This window comes from Zootoca vivipara, chromosome 6 (assembly GCF_965207765.1).
Source record: "Zootoca vivipara chromosome 6, rZooViv2.hap1.1, whole genome shotgun sequence".
Taxonomy (NCBI): Eukaryota; Metazoa; Chordata; class Lepidosauria; order Squamata; family Lacertidae; genus Zootoca; species Zootoca vivipara.
The window spans coordinates 8,078,604-8,099,121 of NC_142589.1; the positions used below are offsets into that span (position 1 = coordinate 8,078,604).

At 51.5% G+C, this 20,518-nt stretch overlaps 1 protein-coding gene across 4 annotated transcripts; it reads left to right on the forward strand.

Moving 5' to 3' along the window:
• Positions 1–1,554: 1,554 nt before the first annotated feature.
• On the forward strand, positions 1,555–15,134 carry CPLANE2 (ciliogenesis and planar polarity effector complex subunit 2). Of its 4 annotated transcripts, none has more exons than XM_088671485.1 (7): positions 1,555–1,700; positions 2,500–2,639; positions 3,551–3,676; positions 3,890–4,042; positions 5,191–5,315; positions 11,967–12,103; positions 13,220–15,134. In XM_088671485.1, the coding sequence occupies exons 3-7, from the start codon at positions 3,571–3,573 to the stop codon at positions 13,485–13,487; spliced, it is 789 nt and encodes a 262-aa protein (XP_088527611.1). In that variant the 5' UTR covers positions 1,555–1,700; positions 2,500–2,639; positions 3,551–3,570; the 3' UTR covers positions 13,488–15,134. The 4 variants fall into 4 exon arrangements, with proteins under 4 accessions (XP_088527611.1, XP_034975368.3, XP_088527610.1 ...); XM_035119477.3 differs by having other exon boundaries at positions 1,555–1,606; positions 2,495–2,639; XM_088671484.1 differs by having other exon boundaries at positions 1,555–1,606.
• The last annotated feature ends 5,384 nt before the right edge of the window (positions 15,135–20,518 follow it).

The window sequence follows — 20,518 nt, forward strand, 5'->3', positions numbered from 1 at the left end:
TGCATTGCAAAGGTGAAGCTCAAAGCTTTCTTAGTTGTTGCGAAGTTGCCACAACTGCCCCCCCCCCAACAAAATTTAGAGGTGTTCTCTTCTTGCCCACCCATCCACCACCCCGCGGCCAAGAAATCCAGCATTATGTTTTGGGCAACATCTTCAGCTACTAGGCGCATTTCACCCTGCCTCCCTTCCAATGCCTTTAGTCCTTGTTTTTTTGCGGGGGGGGGGAGCTGCTTTATTTTGTATTCGCCTGATGGAAGTACAATAGAGACGCAGCCATTCCTCCCTACTGACTGGAGTGACAATGCCCCCCCCCAACTTCTGCCCTACAAAAGGGAAGCAGTGCCGCGTGGGGGGCTGCAGTCGTGATCCCCACCTCTTATCCGGCCTTGAAATGCACCCTGGGGAGAACGGTCCTGTGGGTGCTTCGTTTGTGGGTGTCCCACCCGTGGCAGAGATCCTGTGATCTCCCAGCTCCCCCCACCCACATTTCCTGACTTATGAATGGCAGGAAGGCCCCGCCCAGCTTCCACGTCCCCCACCGCCAGGACCAGCAAAATCCACACCGTCCGTGACCTGCGTATAAGATGGCAATATACGTTCTTGCCCCCTCCCGTTGCTCGAAAATGACTCCGGTGCGCCCAAGACGCACTCCAACCACCACCCGTCTCCCCCACTCGTCCTTGTAGACTCTCCCCCACACCCGGTGTAAGAATGGAAGTGGATCGTATTTAAGAAAAGGGGTCTGTGTAGATTTCATTTTCCTTTTGTTCCATGTTACAACCACCCCCTACTCCCTGATGGATTTTTTGCAAAAAAAATAAATTAAAAAAAATCAAGTGCTCTTTGCTTGCTCCGGTGTGTGTGTGCTCTGCAGACGCCCCCTTTCGATGCTGGGGCAGCTCCGAGAGTCGCGGGGTGGGGGTGGGCAGGGACATGGGCAAAAGTTGTCCAGTAGCAAGATAAAAGTGTTCGTGGTGGAAAACGAGCACAAAATTTTGGCATCCTTTTGGAGGGGACCGAAGATTTCGTTAATTGCCAACCCCCCCCCCCTATTTACAGGGTATTTTTACCCGCGATTTCCCAAGAAAAGGTCAACAACTTTGATTTCCTTAAAAAGATGCTCAACAACTTTGGCTGCCGCCCCAACACACACACAAAATCCTGGTCGAAACAAAAAATAAAAAAATTCCTTCCAGTAGCACCTTAGAGACCAACTAAGTTTGTCATAGGTATGAGCTTTCGTGTGCATGCACACTTCAGATACCAAATCCTGGCTACGCCCATGGCTGTGTGCCACCTTAAATGCTAAACAATTTAAAAACAAAAGCAACCCGCTATCTACACAAGCAAGCCCTCAGCGAGCAAGAGCAGCGGCTCGTTTCTTGCCCAGCCACAAATACGCGCAAATCTTTCATTGATTCCTGCGGCCGGACCACTTTCTCGCCCTTGAATGAGATTGGCATTCAAACGCGTATCTCGAAAGAATGCGCCTCTCTTCCCCTTTCGTAGCTCTTTGGTGAACGGCTGGAGGGCGGGGGCGGGGCTGAAACCTTCGTTTACGTGGTGAGTGACGCCAGACGCAAGCGAGGTGGAAATGTCTGCCCAGGTACGGCGGGGAGGAAGCGGCGCACCTTCTTAAAGGGGCAGCTCGCGAAGGGACGAGGTTTTCTTTCGTGGGCTGAGCAGGCGGCCTCGCGAGGGTGGGGAGGATCGATGGGTCGGAAAACACATACACACGCCGGGGGGCCCTGCGGAGGTCGGGGCAGCTGGGTACCCTTGCCCCGGGCCTGGCAGGGCTAAGGCGACCAAGGGGCCAAGCCAGGGTCCAGGGATCGGGTGGTTTTTTGCATGCGGGGTTTGGGTCTTGGGAAGCTTGTGCTGCGGGGCTGGGAACTGCCGCCTCCCATTAGAGGGCTCCTTTCTGCCTAACCAGGATTGATGTTGAGGGGTGGGGTGAGATGGGGCAGGAAGCCCACCTGCCACCATCCTCTGTCTCGCAGATTCGGAATGAAATGTCTCAATCAGAGTAGTTCTAAATTACTTTATTTTGATCCCAAGTTCTAGTTACAGGTAGGTAGCCGTGTTGGTCTGAGTTGAAGCAAAAATAAAAAAATTCCTTCAGTAGCACCTTAAAGACCAACTAAGTTTTTATTTTGGTATGAGCTTTCGTGTGCATGCACAAAATCTGAGGAAGTGTGTATGCACCTGAAAGCTCATACCAAAATAAAACCTTAGTTGGTCTTTAAGGTGCTACTGAAGGATTTTTTTATTTTTGATCCCAAGTGCTCAGAAAAATCCGTCCAAGTCTTCAGTCGTTTGAAAACTAGGAAGTTAAATAGAATAATAACACCAGGGAGTACCGGTACCTTCCATGAGGTTTACGAGTATAGTTTTGCAAAATTGCAAAATCTTAAACTAAAGCAAGTTTTCTTGGATTGGCTGGAAACCTTTTCAGTACTGTACTTCCTTCTCAAACTCATCCTTTTTCTTCCAGTGCAGTTTTTCTGTGCACATTCAGCAAGCTTAGCCCATTGAGACACTCCCCTATCATCCTTGACCAGGTCTTTACTCTCCACAAGTACTGAAGGACCGCTCTACTGCATGACTGAGCAAGAGAAATGAGCAGAGCCTTTTTTGTGGTACGGTAAAATATTTTCGCCTCTTTTACTAGGTCTGCTACGTTCAGCTCCTTCAACTGCTCTTTGTGAGCATTTCAGTTTTAAATATTTTAATTATTTCTACTTTTAGTTAAGTATTTTTATTTATTTACTTGATTGTGGGGGGGGGGGCAGCTGACCCCCTGGCTACACCCATACCTCTCGCCCTGCCCCTTTTTCCATGGAGGGCAAGGCTACCAATGGGTCTCTGTCTCTCTCTCTCCTCTGTCAGACGCCTCATGCCTGGAATCACAGGGACAGGCAAAGTGCTATGACACCTGTGTCCATCTGGGCCAGGTGGGCCACTGGCCTGATCCAGCTGCAGGCTGTCCTTATGCATCCCTACTTCCACTCTGTGTAGGGGTGCTTCCTCAGCCAGCGCCAGCTCAAGGTATTCTTCTGCCTGAAGCACTTGAAAGGCAGGATTCCCACCCAGTTCCCTGTACAGGATCCGGCTCAGCTGGATGTTGAGTATCAGGCAATAGGACAAGGTGGCATCAGCAGCTTAGGAGACTCCTGGCAGATGCCTCGCTCTCTGTCTGATGATAGGGCCAGCCCAATTCTTCTTGGCTGCAGGCGATTCCTTTCTGAGGCTTCCTCCAGGAAGGAATAATGGAGAAGGGATGTTTCTGAGCATGTGCAGAGTACATTTTCATCTCCACCAGCCTCTATGTTACTGGAGAATGTAGGGGTGGGTGGGCGGTTAGGGTGGAAACCACTAGGCTTGAGTTTTCAACACCCTTCTTCTGAATTCCCCCCCCCCCCCGACATGTTCTGGGATCACACTGCACACACACACTGCTTTTCTGCTTGCCATTTCCTGGGGCTTCGTGCCGTGTGCAGTCTCTTCCCTATATTCTCGTAGTCACCATTTGCTCTGTCTTGCTTTGCAGAAACATCAAGGAAGGTGAGTATGATTGTCCCCCCAGGATCTGTCGTCGTCACAGATTGGCACAAGACTCAAGAGGGCAAGGAATACTTCGCCACTCTCTTGCGCCAGAACAAGCGCAGGCTCTTTGGTGAGTAGGGGGGGTGACAAGAGCCTTTTGGGACGCAGACAGGAGTGCAGACTTTCCTGGCAAGGAGAAGGTGCTCTGCACGTACTCACAGGCACTGTCAGTTTACTACAATCACTCTGACATGTTTCCACATTTTGTGAGCTGGGAGTGTGTGCTTTTGGGGTTGCTTGAGGCTGCAGCGGCCAACTCACAGGGCTTGCTGTTCTTTTCCAGGGCTGACTGAAAGGCCAGTGCTGCCCCCACAAGTGGGTGCCGATATTGCAAGCTACAAGGTCTTCGTGTCAGGGAAGAGCGGCGTGGGCAAGACTGCCCTGGTGGCCAAGCTGGCTGGTCTGGAGGTGCCGTTGGTCCACCATGAGACAATAGGTGATGCTGACAAGGGAAGGAGGCAGTCACGGTTTTCTCCCTCTCCAAGGAAATCTTTCTCCTTTTGCAAAAACTGAGCTCATTGCCTCCATCTTAAACATGTGTCAGAGACCAGGCTGAGGAGTACTGCTCTGATGAGGAATTTGGGAGCTTCCCCCTCCCCCTGCTCATGACCAGGATCCTGAAGCTGCCCAGGAGCAGTGGAGCAGTATAGATTTGGAACAGTGATTTGCAGAGGGGCATAGTTCTGAAGATGGAAGTTGGGAAGAACTGGGGGGGGGGGTGAAAGGTATTCAGCATATCAGTCCAAGGTCACATAGAGCAGATAAAGGGAACACCTTTATTCTGAGACATGGGTGGCACTGTGGTGTAAACCACTGAGCCCAGGGCTTGCTGATCAGAAAGCAGTTCGAATCCCTGTGACAGGGTGAGCTCCCGTTGTTCGGTCCCAGCTCCTGCCAACCTAGCAGTTCGAAAGCACGTCAACGTGCAAGTAGATAAATAGGTACCACTATAGCGGGAAGGTAAATGGCGTTTCCGTGCGCTGCTCTGGTTTCGCCAGAAGCGGCTTAGTCATGCTTGCTGCATGACCCGGAAAAACTGTCTGCAGACAAATGTCTGCTCCCTCGGCCAGTAAAGCGAGATGAGTGCCACAACCCCAGAGTCGTTCGCAACTGGACTTAACTGTCAGGGGTCCTTTACCTTTTATTCCAAGAACGGATGCTTTGTTCTGTTGCTGTGATCATTAAAGACTTAAATGGCAACGGACTCTTTTCACCTTGTCCTGCTTATCTACGGCCAATGCGGGGAGAGGAAGCCAAGTCCTCAGAGCCTGACATGTCAGAGAAATGCTATTTTAGGCAAAGTGATATGTTAATTTGGGCCACATCACCAGGCTTCTGGATTTCACAGAACTCATCATCAGACACTTTCCCCTAAGCAAATATGTCGTGAAATTCAGAAAGTTGCACACTCCTGCACTCCTTTTATCTCCTTTGTCCACTGGGACCCACAAAGCAACTTCTGCCTGTTGAACTTCATGATTACAAATATAACTCTGGCATCATGAAGCCTATAGGTTTGCTGTTTTTTAAGTCAAAATCCGAGACACCCGTGATTCTGTTCTAGCTGAAGTTGTTGTGTTGCAGGGATCCAGACCACAACTGTGTATTGGCCAGCCAAGCTCAGAGATAGTGGGAAAGCCATCTTCTTCAAGTTCTCCTTCTGGGACTGTGGCGAAGCTGTCCTTAAGAAGTTTGATCATGTCCTGCCGGTGAGTGTGCTTGCAGAAGGAGGTTCAGGCCTCTTCACAGAGCCGAGCTGCATCCTGACGTTCAGAGAAACACCTGCCTAGGGGTTGTGATGCAGATCGGGTGATTGACCTTTATTTGTTGGGACCAGGTCAGGAGCACCTTTGCTAGTGCCAGCCTGCCCACTTCTGCTGCCCAGTTTGTGTGCCCACCTGTGAGAGCCATGAGGTACGGGGGACAAGGGAGGGTTGTTGTTTTTTTAACTGTGGCCCCTTACCTGTGAAATTCCCTTCCAAGAGAGATCAGGCATGTCCCACATCTCTACATGTTGTACAGCAGGCCCTGTTCTCTGCTGCTTTTTCAGAACGGTATGTATTTGTCTGTTTCCTTAATATATTTTTTAAAATAAAATTTTCAATTTTTACAAATTGTAAGTAATATAGCATCTCTGTAAGGGAATAAAAGAAGGCTGTGAAAGGGTAGATGGGAAGTCAACGGCTATGAGAGACTTGTTTTGACTGTATTTTAAAGGAATACGTAAAATTTCAGAACGGTTTTAATTGGGCAGCTAACATTTGCGTTGCTTTTATTTAAAAAAACCAAAAACCTCTTATCGTACTTGTGAGGGACGAGGGATACAGGGAAGTCCCTCCCATCTTAAGTTCCAGCCCATCCCCAAGCGCGGGAGAGAGTAAGGAGAGCTCTGCCTCCAGCGGAGAGTCAGGAAGTGGTGTCCGAGGCTCAGGCAAGGTTGTGGAGCCCAGGCCGCAGGTGGGACAGGAAGTAGGACGCACAGGGGGGAGGCCAATTCCCCCAACTCCCGAATTGCGACGCAAACGTAGGGGGAAGAGGTTGGGTCTGCCAAAGCTGTGGTGCTGGAAGAAAACGCGCCAATCGCCATTCGGGAGTTCAGACACCTCACCTTAAGGATGCATTTTTACTGCTCTGAACACTGTAAATAATCAGCACTTAATAAAAACCTTAAAAGACCATGCTGGAGTCGTTACTCTAGAGTAGCCATACCAGGCCCTCTGACAGCAACTCCCGAATCTTTTTTTTGGCTACTTTGGAGTGCAGCGATGAGCGCTCAAGAGGCTGAGCATTGGAGGCTGGAGGCCGAAGCAGCGAAGCAGGAGCTGCAGAACCTCACAGCGCACGCACAGCAGCAATTGCATGCCGCTCAGGAGGAAGCGCGAGGGGCGCAGGAGGAGCTGAACAAGCTGGTGGACCAGGTGAGGACAAAAGAGGAGACTGAGAAACAGCTAAGGGTGATGGTTTTGGACCTACAGAAGAAGTTGGAAGAGGAGAAAGCCGCTAGAGGTGGGGGGGTGCCCCAGCCGCAGCTAGTCCAAGTGAGAAGGGGACAGAGCCTAGTCACCAAGTTTAGCGGCGACCCTAGGGAGTACCTAGGATTCGAGACAGAAATAAATTATGCGCTGGAATTGCATGCAGCAGAATTCCCAGATGACGCGCACAGAGTCTCCTTTATCATAGAGCATTTGACGGGGGCCGCCCAAGAATGGGTAAGACCGCTCATCGCGCAAAAAAATCCTTGCATGAAGAACGCAAAATTATTTCTAGAAGCTTTAAAAATAATGTACGCTAGTGACAGTGAAATGGAGGCCACTAAAGAGGAGCTTCATAACTTAACACAAGGAAAATCGACAGTTAGGGACTACTGGGCGAGATTCACCATGCTGGTGCACAAACTGGGGTGGGATCTGCAAAGTGAGCCAGTGAAATCAGCCTTCTACATGGGTTTGCACGCAGACGTTAAGGATGAGCTGGCAAGAGGTCCCAAACCGCGAACTATGGATGAGTTAAGCAAAGCGGCGCTAGCGGTGGGGGTGAGACAGGAATCCAGATGGAATGACAAACAAGCGACGCGCGCAGCAAAACCTTGGTTCCCACGCTCCCAGGACAGACCACATCACCAAACCCCACCCCAGGGCCCGCCCCCACACCCGCCCAGGCCAAGCCCAGAGCCGGAACCGATGGAGATCGGAGGAGCGCGCGCGCGGGCTTTTCAAACCCCGGCGGCGCCAAGACGCAAGGAGGGAAGAGGCGGGAATTGCTTTCTCTGCAACTCCCCCAGGCATCGCGTCAGAGACTGCCCTCATCGCAGAGAGTGGCAAGGAAAGGCGGGAACGGTTGTACCTTCCCCAGCTGACGCAGCACCACAGCAGGGAAACGAGACAGCCTGGCTGCAGGAGACAAGGGGGAGCGGCCGGGCACAGTCAGCAGACAACAGCCCCCGCCCGCCCACCCGCACAGAGAGGAGCACAGCCAGCCCACCCCTCCCAGAGCAGGAGTGGTTCTAGAAGTCACGCTCACGCTCCCAAATGGCTATCCCCTGACAGTCCTCGCCTTAATTGACAGTGGTGCCTCAGCCAACTTCTTCTCGAGAAACTTTGCGGAAGAGCACCAGATCCAACTTCTGCAGCTGGATTTTCCCCTGCACGTGGCCACCATTGACGGCAGAGAGCTGCTGGGAGGGGCCATCACGCATCAAACCCCCCCCCATGAGAATGACGGTGGGAAGGCACTCAGAGACACTGGCTTTCAACGTCACAACCATCTCAGACCCCCCCATCGTCTTGGGCATGAGCTGGCTGACGCGCCACGACCCCTCCATAAGTTGGCACCAGAGATGCATCACTTTTGGATCGGACTTTTGTCTGGAACATTGCATGCAGCACCAACCAGGGGAGGGGCCTCCGATAGCCACGGTGGCCACCATGCACGTCAAGGGGGGTGAGGCAATACCCAAGCCGTACTGGGACCTGCAGGAGGTCTTCAGCGAAGCGGAGTCCGACCACCTACCCCCACACAGGCCTTTTGACTGCCAGATCAACCTGGTGCCAGGGGCAACTATACCCCCAGCCAAGCTGTACGCCATGTCAGATCAGGAACTGGAGGATCTGCGCGCTTTCATCGACAAGAACCTCAAGCGGGGGTTCATCAGAGAAAGCAAGGCAGCAGGGGGCAGCCCGGTCTTCTGGGTGGACAAGAAAGACACGCAACAGCGCCGTCTGGTGGTGGATTTTAGACGGCTGAATTCGGTGACAGAGCCAATGGCTTTCCCCATGCCCAGAGTGGATGATCTCCTGACAGCGGCACGCAGGGGCAAGATCTTCACCAAGCTCGACCTAAGAGGGGCGTACAACTTGATTAGGATCCGGGAGGGTGATGAATGGAAAACCACGATGTTCACGCCTCTGGGCTCTTTTGAATATCTGGTGATGCCCTTCGGGTTGCAAGGGGGCTCAGCATGCTTCCAGGCCTTCATGCACCACGTCCTGGGGTCCCTCCTCTTCAAGAACTGCTTGGTCTTTCTGGATGACATCCTTATCTACTCCAATGACCCAGTGCAGCATGTGAAGGATGTCAGGGAGGTGTTGCAGCGCCTGAAGGACAACCACCTGTATGTGAAGCTGGAGAAGTGCAAGTTTCACACCAAAGAAGTGGACTTCCTAGGCTACAAGCTGTCAGACAAGGGGCTGGCGATGGACAAGGACAAGGTGCAGGCCATCCTGGACTGGCACAGCCCCAGGACGCGCAAAGATGCCCAACGCCTACTAGGCTTCGCGAACTTCTACAGGAAGTTCATCAAGAACTTCTCTCGCGTCACGGCTCCTATCACCGACTGCCTGAGAGGCAAGCAGAAGTTCCGGTGGACACCAGAGGCGCAAGCAGCGTTCGACAGCCTCAAGAGGGTATTCGCTTCAGACCAGCACCTGTTCCACGTGGTGCAGGATGCGCCCCTACGCCTGGAGACAGATGCTTCGGACAAGGCTCTGGGAGCGATTCTGTTGCAACTGGACGCCAACAGAGAGTGGAGACCCTGTGCCTTCTTCTCCAGGAAGCTGACCCAGCCGGAACGCAACTACACAGTGTTTGACAGGGAACTTCTCGCGATCCACGCTGCGTTCCAGCACTGGCGACACTTCCTGGTGGGCGCCAAGCACCCCATCCAGGTGTGCACAGACCACAAGAACCTGGAGTTCTGGAGAACTGCCAGGGTGCTCAACCAGCGGCAGATACGGTGGGCAGAGTTCTTCTCGAACTTCAACTTCTCCATCCACTACATCCCGGGAGAGCAGAATGTCAGGGCGGATGCCCTCTCCCGCAAGCCAGAGTACATGGAGGAGGAGTTGCCACCGGCACCCAGGCATATTTTCCCCCCATCAGCATGGTCCTGCGGAGCAACAGTGGTGAGCGAGGCAGAACTCACAGCACTGACAGCAGCTGATGAATTTGCCACCCGCATCTTCAGAGAACTGAGAGGGGGGGGGAGCAGGCCAAAGACTTTGAGGAAAGGAGGGGTTTGCTTTTTTACAAGGGAGCCCTGTACCTGCCAACCAAACAGCTGAGAGGTAAGGCCCTCAAGCAGATGCACGACAACCCAACGGCGGGTCATTTTGGAAGGGACAAAACCACTCACCTAGTCATGAGACACTTCTGGTGGACAGGGGTGCGGGAGGATGTTCGGGATTATGTAAGGGGATGTGACACCTGCCAGCGAGCAAAGGTGGTCAGAGCGCCACCAGCTGGTTTGCTGGAGCCCTTAGCCACACCGCACAGGCCGTGGGAAGTAGTGTCCATGGACTTCATCACAGACCTGCCGTCGTCCAGGGGCAAGACCGCAGTGTTGGTGGTGGTGGACCTCATGTCCAAAATGTGCCATTTTATACCGTGTGCCAGGGCGGTCTCGGCAGAAGAGACGGCCAAACTGTTTGTTGACCACGTATTCAGACTGCATGGATTGCCTTTAAGGGTTATTTCGGATCGTGGCCGCCAATTTGTTTCCAGGTTCTGGCGGCGGCTCATGAACCTCCTGCAGGTGGAGGTCAGCTTGTCGACGGCTAGGCACCCGCAAACCAATGGACAGGCGGAGCGGGTCAACGCCATTCTGCAGCAGTACCTGAGATGTTACGTCAGCCAGAGGCAAACGGACTGGGTGGATCGCCTGCCACTGGCAGAATTTGCCTACAACAATGCGGTGCACGTCTCCACAGGGGTGTCGCCCTTTAAGGCCAACTACGGGCGCGACCTCAGATCTTTCCCGGAGAGGGAGGGGGAGGAGGAGGAAGAGGGCCCACAGGCAGAGGATTGGGCAGAGGACCTGGAGACGGTGCACCAGCAGCTCAGAGAACACTTGGAGAGGGCCAAGGAAGCGTACAAGAAGGGGGCAGATCGCCACAGGCGACCGGGAGAGGTCATCAGGGTGGGGGACAAGGTTTGGTTATCCTCGGAAGGTCTTCCCACCAGGGGGCGATGCAAGAAGTTAGCACCCAGGAGGCTGGGCCCCTTCACGGTCACGCAACAGGTCAACCCGGTAGCCTTCAGGCTAGCACTGCCGGAGGACATGAGAGTGCACCCAGTGTTTCATAGATCGCTGCTGTCGCCGTACAGGGAAAGTACCAGGTTCAGGGACAGCGATCAGCCTCCAGAGGGAGGGGGGGAGACGGGAGACGCCCGACAGCTCAATGAGGCAACTGAGATTTTAGACTCAAGGAGAGGGGTGAGAGGACTGGAGTACCTGATAGCATGGGAGGACACTCCGCCGTCCCACAATGAGTGGATACCGGCCACAGAAGTACCTGAGGAATTTTTAGTGGAAGAGTTCCACGCCCTGTTCCCCCACAGGCCCAAGCCCTGGCACATGGAAAGGGAGGGAGAGGGGGAGGGGCAGGAGGAAGGGATAGCAGGCAGCAGCTCTCCATGGAGATGGGAAGCGGAATTTGAGGACACGGAAGAAGAGGTGTGGGTTTCACCGAGGTCAACGACGTCAGAGGCAGGAGAGGACTGGCAGAACATTTTTACTCCCACCAGCTCTGACGCCACTGACTTCTTGGGATTCCCGTCTTCTCAGGGGGAAGGAGAAAGATCGCAGGATTGGGGGGAAATTTTTACACCCACAGGCTCGGATGCCACAGACTTCTTGGGGTTTCACTCGTCCCCAGCAAGCGGAGAGCCACTAGGAAGGGGGGGAGAGGAGCCTGGGAGGGGGATGGATGTGAGGGACGAGGGATACAGGGAAGTCCCTCCCATCTTAAGTTCCAGCCCATCCCCAAGCGCGGGAGAGAGTAAGGAGAGCTCTGCCTCCAGCGGAGAGTCAGGAAGTGGTGTCCGAGGCTCAGGCAAGGTTGTGGAGCCCAGGCCGCAGGTGGGACAGGAAGTAGGACGCACAGGGGGGAGGCCAATTCCCCCAACTCCCGAATTGCGACGCAAACGTAGGGGGAAGAGGTTGGGTCTGCCAAAGCTGTGGTGCTGGAAGAAAACGCGCCAATCGCCATTCGGGAGTTCAGACACCTCACCTTAAGGATGCATTTTTACTGCTCTGAACACTGTAAATAATCAGCACTTAATAAAAACCTTAAAAGACCATGCTGGAGTCGTTACTCTAGAGTAGCCATACCAGGCCCTCTGACAGTACTGTATTGTGATTTTACAGTTTTGCTGATCATTCTTTTAACGTACTGCCTATTTCATTAATTGCTTTAAAATTTTGCTTAACATATTGCTGACTGTATGTTTGCTTAATTTGTCCTTGTTTCCTTGTGGGAAAATGCTTCTGAAAAGCAGGATATATCATTTGTTAAATAAATGATGAAACAAGGGAAGAAAAAGGTGGGCTGATTTCTGCTTCTTCTCTCCCCATACCCCAACAGGCTTGCACAGAGAAAGTGGACGGTCTCCTGCTCCTCTTTTCATTCACAGACCGGGCATCCTTTGATGACCTGCCAAACCAAATTTCCCGGGTGGCTGATGGAGCCAATAATGCCATCAGAATGGTGGTTGGCACCAAGTATCCTTCCAGCTCCTTGGTGTGTGTGCGCACTCTGTCATTAAAACTCATGACTTGTTGCAAGGTGCTTGAAGGGGAAGGCAACTCTGCACATGCTCAGGGGCATTTTACGCTTAGGATCTCTTTCTTTAAGTGAAAAGTTTGCACAGGAGGAAGACACTGCAGACGACCACTTGTTTGTTCTTTATCCTGCCTTTCCAAGATAAAAATCACACTAAAGGAGACTTGCAGGTAAAAATGTAAGGTAAAGGTAAAGGGGCCCCTGACCATCAGGTCCAGTCATGTCCGACTCTGGGGTTGCGGCGCTCATCTCGCTCTATAGGCCGAGGGAGCTGGCGTTTGTCCGCAGACAGCTTCCGGGTCATGTGGCCAGCATGACAAAGCTGCTTCTGGCGAACCAGAGCAGCGCACGGAAACGCCGTTTACCTTCCTTATTTATCTACTTGCACTTTGATGTGCTTTCAAACTGCTAGGTGGGCAGGAGCTGGGACCGAGCAACGGGAGCTCACCCCGTTGCAGGGATTCGAACCACCGACCTTCTGATCAGCAAGCCCTAGACTCTGTGTAACCCACAGCGCCACCTGGGCAGTGCTATTTTTCTAGAAAAAGAGGTACTGGAACTCACCATAACACCTCCCTCGTTCTCTTAGAATTGCAATGGCACCCACCTGAATGGTGCTGGAACTGAGTTTCCCCTGGGAAAAAAGCTCTGGGTGTAGGTTTGAAAAAAACCATCATGTTGAGCCAGCTCAGCAACTTCAGATGAAAAACATTGTCACCAGATGCTCTGTGTAATAAAATATACCAGTTTAAGGAGCCCATATAAAAGCAAGTAAACGCGGGTGGCGGGTGGCGCTGTGGCGCTGTGGGTTAAACCAGGAGCAAGTTCTGGATTGGGCGGTTTTTGCTTCAGAATAAAAGCGGCCAGTTTAACCACACTGTTAAAAAAATGCATGTTCCTCCCCAAAGGGAGCTCATCCTTCAGGCCGGGGTCTTGAGAGAGGAGCTGCTGCGCCTTTGTTGTGGTCTGTGGGGAGAGAGATTTGCCGGGCCCACATTGACCTTGATGGGGAGCTGAGTGTCTGGCGATACACTTCCTTGACCGGCTCCTTCCAGGTTTGACCAGTTCGCCCACACCGACGTCACAGGCCGGGACGTGGCCGCCTTCTGCCATACTTGGGGCTTGCCTGTCTTGCGGGCCAAGAGCGTCAACGCACCACGGTTGGCCGACGGACAGACCCTGGACGGCCGTGCTGGACTCTCGGATGTGGCCCACCTCCTGAACGGGCTGGCAGAGCACCTCTGGCGGCAGGACCAGCTGGTGGCCGGCCTCATTACTGCCTCCGTGACTCCTGGGCCTCTGGAAGAGCAAAATCCCTGGTGAAAGTACCCTGGTGTGGCCCATCTTTTTTTCATAACTTTCCCCCCAAAAGAGCCATTGGGTGGCACTCAAGAGCTTTGAGTAAAAAAGGCTTCTGCCAAGCCTGGGCCTGGAGGACCGCTAGGCTGAAGCCATCGCTGCCATGGCAACCACAGTGGCAGGAACACATTATAGCCATGCTTAGGAGAGAGCAGGTCTGGCTGATGGAGAAGAGAGCCTCCTCAAGGCCGGGTGGCCTTCTGAGAGACTCTTCCCCCCGCCACCCTCCACGAAGCCCACAGCACCCTTATTGTTTGCGCAGATTAATCCGGGGTCTGTTAACACTGAATTTGGGCTCTGGGCTTCGACTTGGTAGGAAGAAGAATGAGGAATACTTCTGCCTTCTCCTTAGCCATGAGCAGGTGGTGTCCCAAAAGGAAATCGGCCTCTCCCTGTGGTGGAGTCGGATCGTGCCCACAGGGAGTGGGCAAAGTGTACCCAGCCTTCTCTGTAGTTTGGTGTTGCTTTCACGCCAAGAAATGGCTTTCATTTATCTGAGAGCTTGTGTGGCATGTGTTTCATTCTGCTAAAGGCTCAGTAGCAGCAGCCCAACCACCGCCCCCCCAGTCAAGTTTGGGCTCCTGCCGAGGTCAAAACAGCAGCACCCCCTGCTTCTTTCCCCATGGATCTCCCCTTGCCCTCCAAATTCTGTGTAATGAAAGACTCCGCAGGTCTGGAGATGCTGTTCGCCTGGAAGGCCCAACTGCTTTGCAGTGAACGCTTCCCAAACGGCAGGCAGCAGATGGCCCAAAGTGTCTTGGGACTTGCCATGCTCGCTATCTGCCAGGCTTACTTGGGGGTAGAATGGGGGCGCAGGCGCTGTCTCCACAGAACTGCGGCTGCTGGCTGCCCTCCCCTCAGCTCAGTGCTCCTGGGATGCAGACAGGCTGGTTCTTTCTCTCCCTTTTTTGATGATATTAGAGGTTTCCTGACACAACCCTGCTGGAAGGCTCTGGGTGGGCAGAAAACAGCAGGCCCTCAGGCAGAAAACAGGAGTGTAGAAAAATGGTTGCATTTTTAAGATCCTTGCCCACCGCTGCCTCCCTGCTGAACCTTAAAAAGGCCCCTTCCTACCAAGGGAGCCAGACTCGGTGGCTACAACCCAGGGCTGGCTTCACCTGTGCCCTCATCCCTCCTGCTGGCATCTCTTTCATGGTCATCGGGGAACTCGGTAGAGCATGGGGTGCTTATTCTCAAGGTGATGATTGTAGCGGGTTGGACTAGATGACCCTTGTGGTCCCTTCCAACTCTGCCCTTCTGTGATGAACGTTAACCCAGTATGCAGTGTTTTAGCATTTGCCTTCACAATCGTCCTCCCAAGATGGGCCAATGGGGGCGGGATTGTAACTGGCTGCTTTTCCCCAAACTCTGTGCTGTGAGAAATCGTGACGTGCAAGGAAAGGCTCTCAGCCAGGGCCTGACTGCTCCCTATGTCCACTTAATCTCTGCCCCCACTGGCGCTGCTTTGCTCTGCGCAGCTTAGAGAGGAGGCTAATGGGCCTGGGAGGTTTTCCTACCTCTCCGGAGAGGCGGAGGCAACTTCTCATATGTCAATACCCCAGGATCAACATCTTTTTATTATTAAAGATTTTCTTGATTTACAGAAATATATGCAATGTCTCGTAACATTTTCACAAATCGGTTTCATTTGCTGAGACATTGGGAAGAAAGAGGGGGATAGAAGTAGGTGGGGGGTCAGGTGACAATGTTTCTATTTTACTTAATATATGTTGGGGGGGGGGTTGTCAGCGTCGCTTGTGCAGGTTCTCTGTTGTTCCGTTGTGTTCCTTTGGTGGTGGGAGAGGTTGGGGTTGGCCTAAGGTATGGTTATTCATTTGTGGTTGGCTGTAATGGTCTTTGTTTCGTGTGTGAGTGGGGTGGGTGGGTGTCTTGGATCAGTTTAGCCATATTGATTTGTATGCTGTTGGTGGATTTTTGTCATTGTCTTGTTGGGCTGTGTATGTGATAAAGGGGAGCCATAGCAGGGTGACGTCTTCTTCTATTTGTCCCCGTGTCAGTTTCAGCTTATTGGTTAATTTTTCTAGTAGGGTTGTTTCCCATAGTATTTGGTACTATTTGGTTTCGTGAAGCTGAGGCTCCAATACTTTGGCCACCTCATGAGAAGAGAAGAATCCTTGGAAAAGACCCTGATGTTGGGAAAGATGGAGGGCACTAGGAGAAGGGGACAACAGAGGACGAGATGGTTGGACGGTGTTCTCGAAGCTACGAACATGAGTTTGACCAAACTGCGGAAGGCAGTGGAAGACAGGCGTGCCTGGCGTGCTATGGTCCATGACAGGGGTCAGCAAACTTTTTCAGCAGGGGGCCGGTCCACTGTCCCTCAGACCTTGTGGAGGGCGAGATTATATTTTGGGGGGGGGGGAATGAACGAATTCCTATGCCCCACAAATAACCCAGAGATGCATTTTAAATAAAAGGACACATTCTACTCATGTAAAAACATGCTGATTCCCGGACCGTCCGTAGGCCGGATTTGGAAGGTGATTGGGCTGCATCCGGCCCCCGGGCCTTAGTTTGGGGACCCCTGGTCCATGGGGTCACGAAGAGTCGGATACGACTAAACGACTAAGCAACAACAATTTGGTACCATTGGTCCCTGCTTACTCCTGACAGCTCTTTCCAGTGTCTGGTTATGGTGCTTCTGGTTGCTGAGAGTAAGTGGGTTATGAGTTCTTTGTAGTGTACTTCGGCATTATTGTCTTGGGAAATGTTTAGTAAGGCCAATTCTGGGGTCATTTCTAATGTTTGCTTGGTTATTTTACTTATTTCCCGTGTGGTTGTTGCCCAGAATAGTTGGCTTTTGGGGCACTCCCACCACATGTGGAAATATGTGCCTGTTGAGGTGCACCCATCATCATCTTTTTTTTAAACGAGGCTTTTTGATAATACAATACATTAAAAACCAAACTAATCTAAAGGAAAACAAAAAGAGAAAGGGAAAAACAACCCAACAGAAGCAAGAGCAAAGCAAGAAGAAAAGAAGAAAAAGAAGATAAAAATAATAAAAGAATGAAAAACATAGAATCGTAGAGTTGGAAGGGACCCCAAGGGTCATCTAGTTCAACCCTCCGCAATGCAGGAATCTTTTGTCCAACGTTTGACTCGAACCCACAACCCTCAGATTAAGAGTCTCATGGTCTACCAACAGAGCTATCCTAAAGTATTCACTCCATCTGCTCGGTGAGATTTTCCCAGTCTTAGGACTCAGACATTTCAAGTTCATTCATTTTTCCTTCCACACAAAAAGTCTAAAAGGGGTTCTCCAATTATTATTATCAATAAATGTCAGCAAAAGTCTCCCTCCAGACCAGCATAACAACTTTACCCCAAATGTTGAGAAGCAATGAATCCTTCATCTTTATTCACAGTTTCTTCACTGTAATCACATTAAAACAGTAATCTATAGTTATTTACTTATTGTATATTAATTAATTCACACCCAGTGTCATATCTTCCATTCCTGATTCTTGCTTGCCATGGTTTTCCCACCTGATTTAGAAAAATAAAATCCTTCTATTTCCTCTTCCTCTAGTCTTCTTCCAGGAGTGTTGCCAGGAGCTTGGTAGCTTTCCCCTCGAAATTAACTCCAAATTGTATACAGAATCCTTTCTTTCTCAGTTCTAGCTCTACCACCTCAGAATATTTCTTCATTTCTCCATCCATTGTTGCATCCCACTACTCTAGCATCATAACTCCACCACATGACATTTTCACTCCTCCAGGCCCCTGTGTGAAGGTCTCCATTTTGTCATCTACTGCCTCGAGGTTTACCATTCCAATCTCCTGTTCTGACAGTCCTCCATCAATAGTATTCTCCAAAGGTTCTGGGTCTTTAACCCCATCTTTCTCTGATTCATTTTCAATCACCACGTTATCCATCTCAGTTCTGATCTCTTTTAGTTGCTCATCCAATAATTGTTGCATGATGCCAACAATGGGATAACGGGGTATCCAACAGTGTTTTTACCGTTACTGAGTGCTCTTGGTCTTATTAACAGCGTGCTTTCTTGAAGATCTCTCTGCTTTGAGTCTGAGTCCCTTGGCTTCTTATCAGACCACATTTTCCGCGTTATTTTCTCACAGTAGCATAACTATGCTAAAACAAAATTTAAAAATTCCTTCCAGCAGCACCTTGGAGACCAACTAAGTTTGTCATTGGTATGAGCTTTCGTGTGCATGCACACTTCTTTAGATACCATCTTGGTATCTGAAGAAGTGTGCATGCACACGAAAGCTCATACCAATGACAAACTTATGCTAGTTGGGCTCTAAGGTGCTGCTGGAAGGAATTTTTTTATTTTGTTTCGACTACGTCAGACCAACACGGCTACCTACCATAAGATGACCGCCGACTTTTGAGAAGATTTTCCTGGGTTAAAAAGTAGGCTTATATACAGGAATATACAGTACCTGTAACTAGAACTATGGAAGGCACCACATTGAGCCGCATGAAATGGAAGTCCATCAACTGGTATCTGAAGAAGTGTGCATGCACACGAAAGCTCATACCAATGACAAACTTAGTTGGTCTCTAAGGTGCTGCTGGAAGGAATTTTTTTGTTTCGACTATGTCAGACCAACACGGCTACCTACCTGTAGCTATAATTATGCTAGTTAGTTTCATTTTGCAACCAGCACTTTAGCCAGAAGGACAGAGTGTTAAAAATAAAAGACAGCAAAGATTTCTAACAGTTGGAACACCTCTTAGCTGTTTAAAATTAAAGCATGTGTTTTGTTTTGCTCTCAACCTTTTGCTTTTTGTCTCTCTTAAGCCAGCAGCCAGGTTGCATTCTAGATTTATATTTCAACTGGCAGACAGAAAACCTCAGTCGTAATTTATAATAGTCTCACAAATAAAGGGGGGGTTTAGCCACTTTATGTCCCTTGGGACTATTACGAGGTTTTTGGGCAGAGCAGTGGAAAACAGCCTTTCAGAGCCTCGGAGCGTAATCTCGGTTATCTCTGTTTTCCCAGAGATTATGTAATAACCGAGATTTATGGCTTGGCTATCATTAACCATCACATAATTATCTCCATGGACAGGGTGTCAACAAGAAATATGTAGTCCACCATCTTTCCTTCCTGGACATTGCTGTGAATACCCCATAAGAGCAGTCAATTTGTGTTTGTGACTCTGAAGATCCTGACCCAGGCTCCATTTTGCTAAGGCCACCACTTCCTGAAAACATTACCGAGGATTTTAGACAGCTCTTTTCTCGTCCTGCCTGCCTGGAGCCAGAGTAAATATTTAATGCAACTCGAGGAAGCAGAAGGAGGGATGTTTCTGGAATTATTCTCCTAATAGCGTGGGCTCCTCAAATTCATCTCACACCAGGCTGGGCCAGGCTGGAAGGAAGCTGAAGAGCTGAAGATTCTTTGCAACCTTGCAGGCAGCAGCTTCACTTGCATCAAAGGTTTGCCTACAGTCAATCATAGAATTTAAAGGGACCCGTGGGGTCATCTAGCCCAACCCCCTGCATTGCCAGGCCTGCAGGTACTGAGGGTCTTACAAAGGAAGAACAAGACCCTCGTTTATAAAGTTCTTTCAGAGGACCAAAAATAATGCTACCTGAGGCTCATCAATGGATTGCAGCTCCCAAAAACCAGCATCCCACCCCAGCCTTGGGTTCTCCCTGGGCTGGTCTAGTCTGCCTCTTCTCCTGGGCTCTTTGGAGGCTGAGGGGGCGCAGCCTGGCTCCTGCTGTCTGCCAAAATCACACCCCTCCTTCCTCTTTCTCAGTGCTGTTTACCAACAGGATTATCACCCCCAAACTCCAGTCTGGCTTCCCTCCTGTAAACTGCAGTGGTAGCCAATGCTCCCTTGCTGACAATTCCCTTCCACAGCAGTCAGAATTATGGGAAGGGTCCCATTGCATCGAAGCCACACACACACCCAAACTGGCCCTTTCCAATGCCCCTCTCTCTCCTTTTGCCGTCAGGATCCAACATGCCCCCGGTCCAGAATTTTAACATTTACTGGAGAGGCCGTAGTTGGCATGCAGAAGGCGCCAGGTTCAATCCACGACGGCAGCATCGCCAGGTAGGGCTGGGAACAGACCCCCTGCTGAAAACCCCCTGGAGAGCCACTGCTGCCAGCCAGTGCAGACAATGGTGAGGCTGGCTGAAAGAATTTTAACAACCCAGGGGGTAGTTAGAATGGCAGAGTGGCACCCTCTTCTTGCGGCCACCACAGAAGTACTGTCCCCCCCCCCTCCCAAATCTACAGAGCAGATGTGATTTGGCTAAAAAAAAGGGGGAGCTGGGGGGCAGGACTGGTGGACTGTGCCCCTCCTTAATTTGAGGACCCTCTTCTAGACAGGAGGCAGGAGACACCATCTGCCTGCTGGAATGTCCGCCTGTCTCCGACTCTGTCTCTCTTACACAAAGAGAGGGTGCTCTGATTTCTCCCTGACCACCCACCTCTCCCCCTCCTTGCACAATCCCTCTTCTTTGAAGGCCCCCCACCCCTCCGTGCCCCCCCACCCCACCAGGCTGACAGCCAGCAAAAGATTGTGCCGGGAAGCCTCCTCTGCTTCTGCTGCTGCTCCTCCTCCTCCATCCCATAGCTATTCAGCAACAGCAGAGCAGGGGCCTGCAAGTGCGTGGGGCTGGGGGGTGGGTGGCAACAGGCAGGCAGGCAGCAGGCAGCGGGCTGTCGTGGCTCCCAGCGCCCCTCCTTTACCAGGCCATAGGCGCTGCCTCTCCTCCTGCTGTTCCTCTGACATCATTGCTCCATCTCCTTTGCAGGACCAGAAGGTGCTGCACAGCCCAGCAGGAGGAGGAGGAGGAGGGAGGTCCCCAGGCCACAGATGAGGAGCTGGGGGAGGGCAGGGAGACTCTCTGGCTTCGGAGGGGCCCCCACCCACCCAAATGAGCTTCTCTCCTGCATCCCCCCTCCCTCTGGAAGGACTGAAGCGGTGATGGAAGCTGCAGCCTGAATCTCCTTCCCCGACAACGCCCCCCCCCAGCCCACC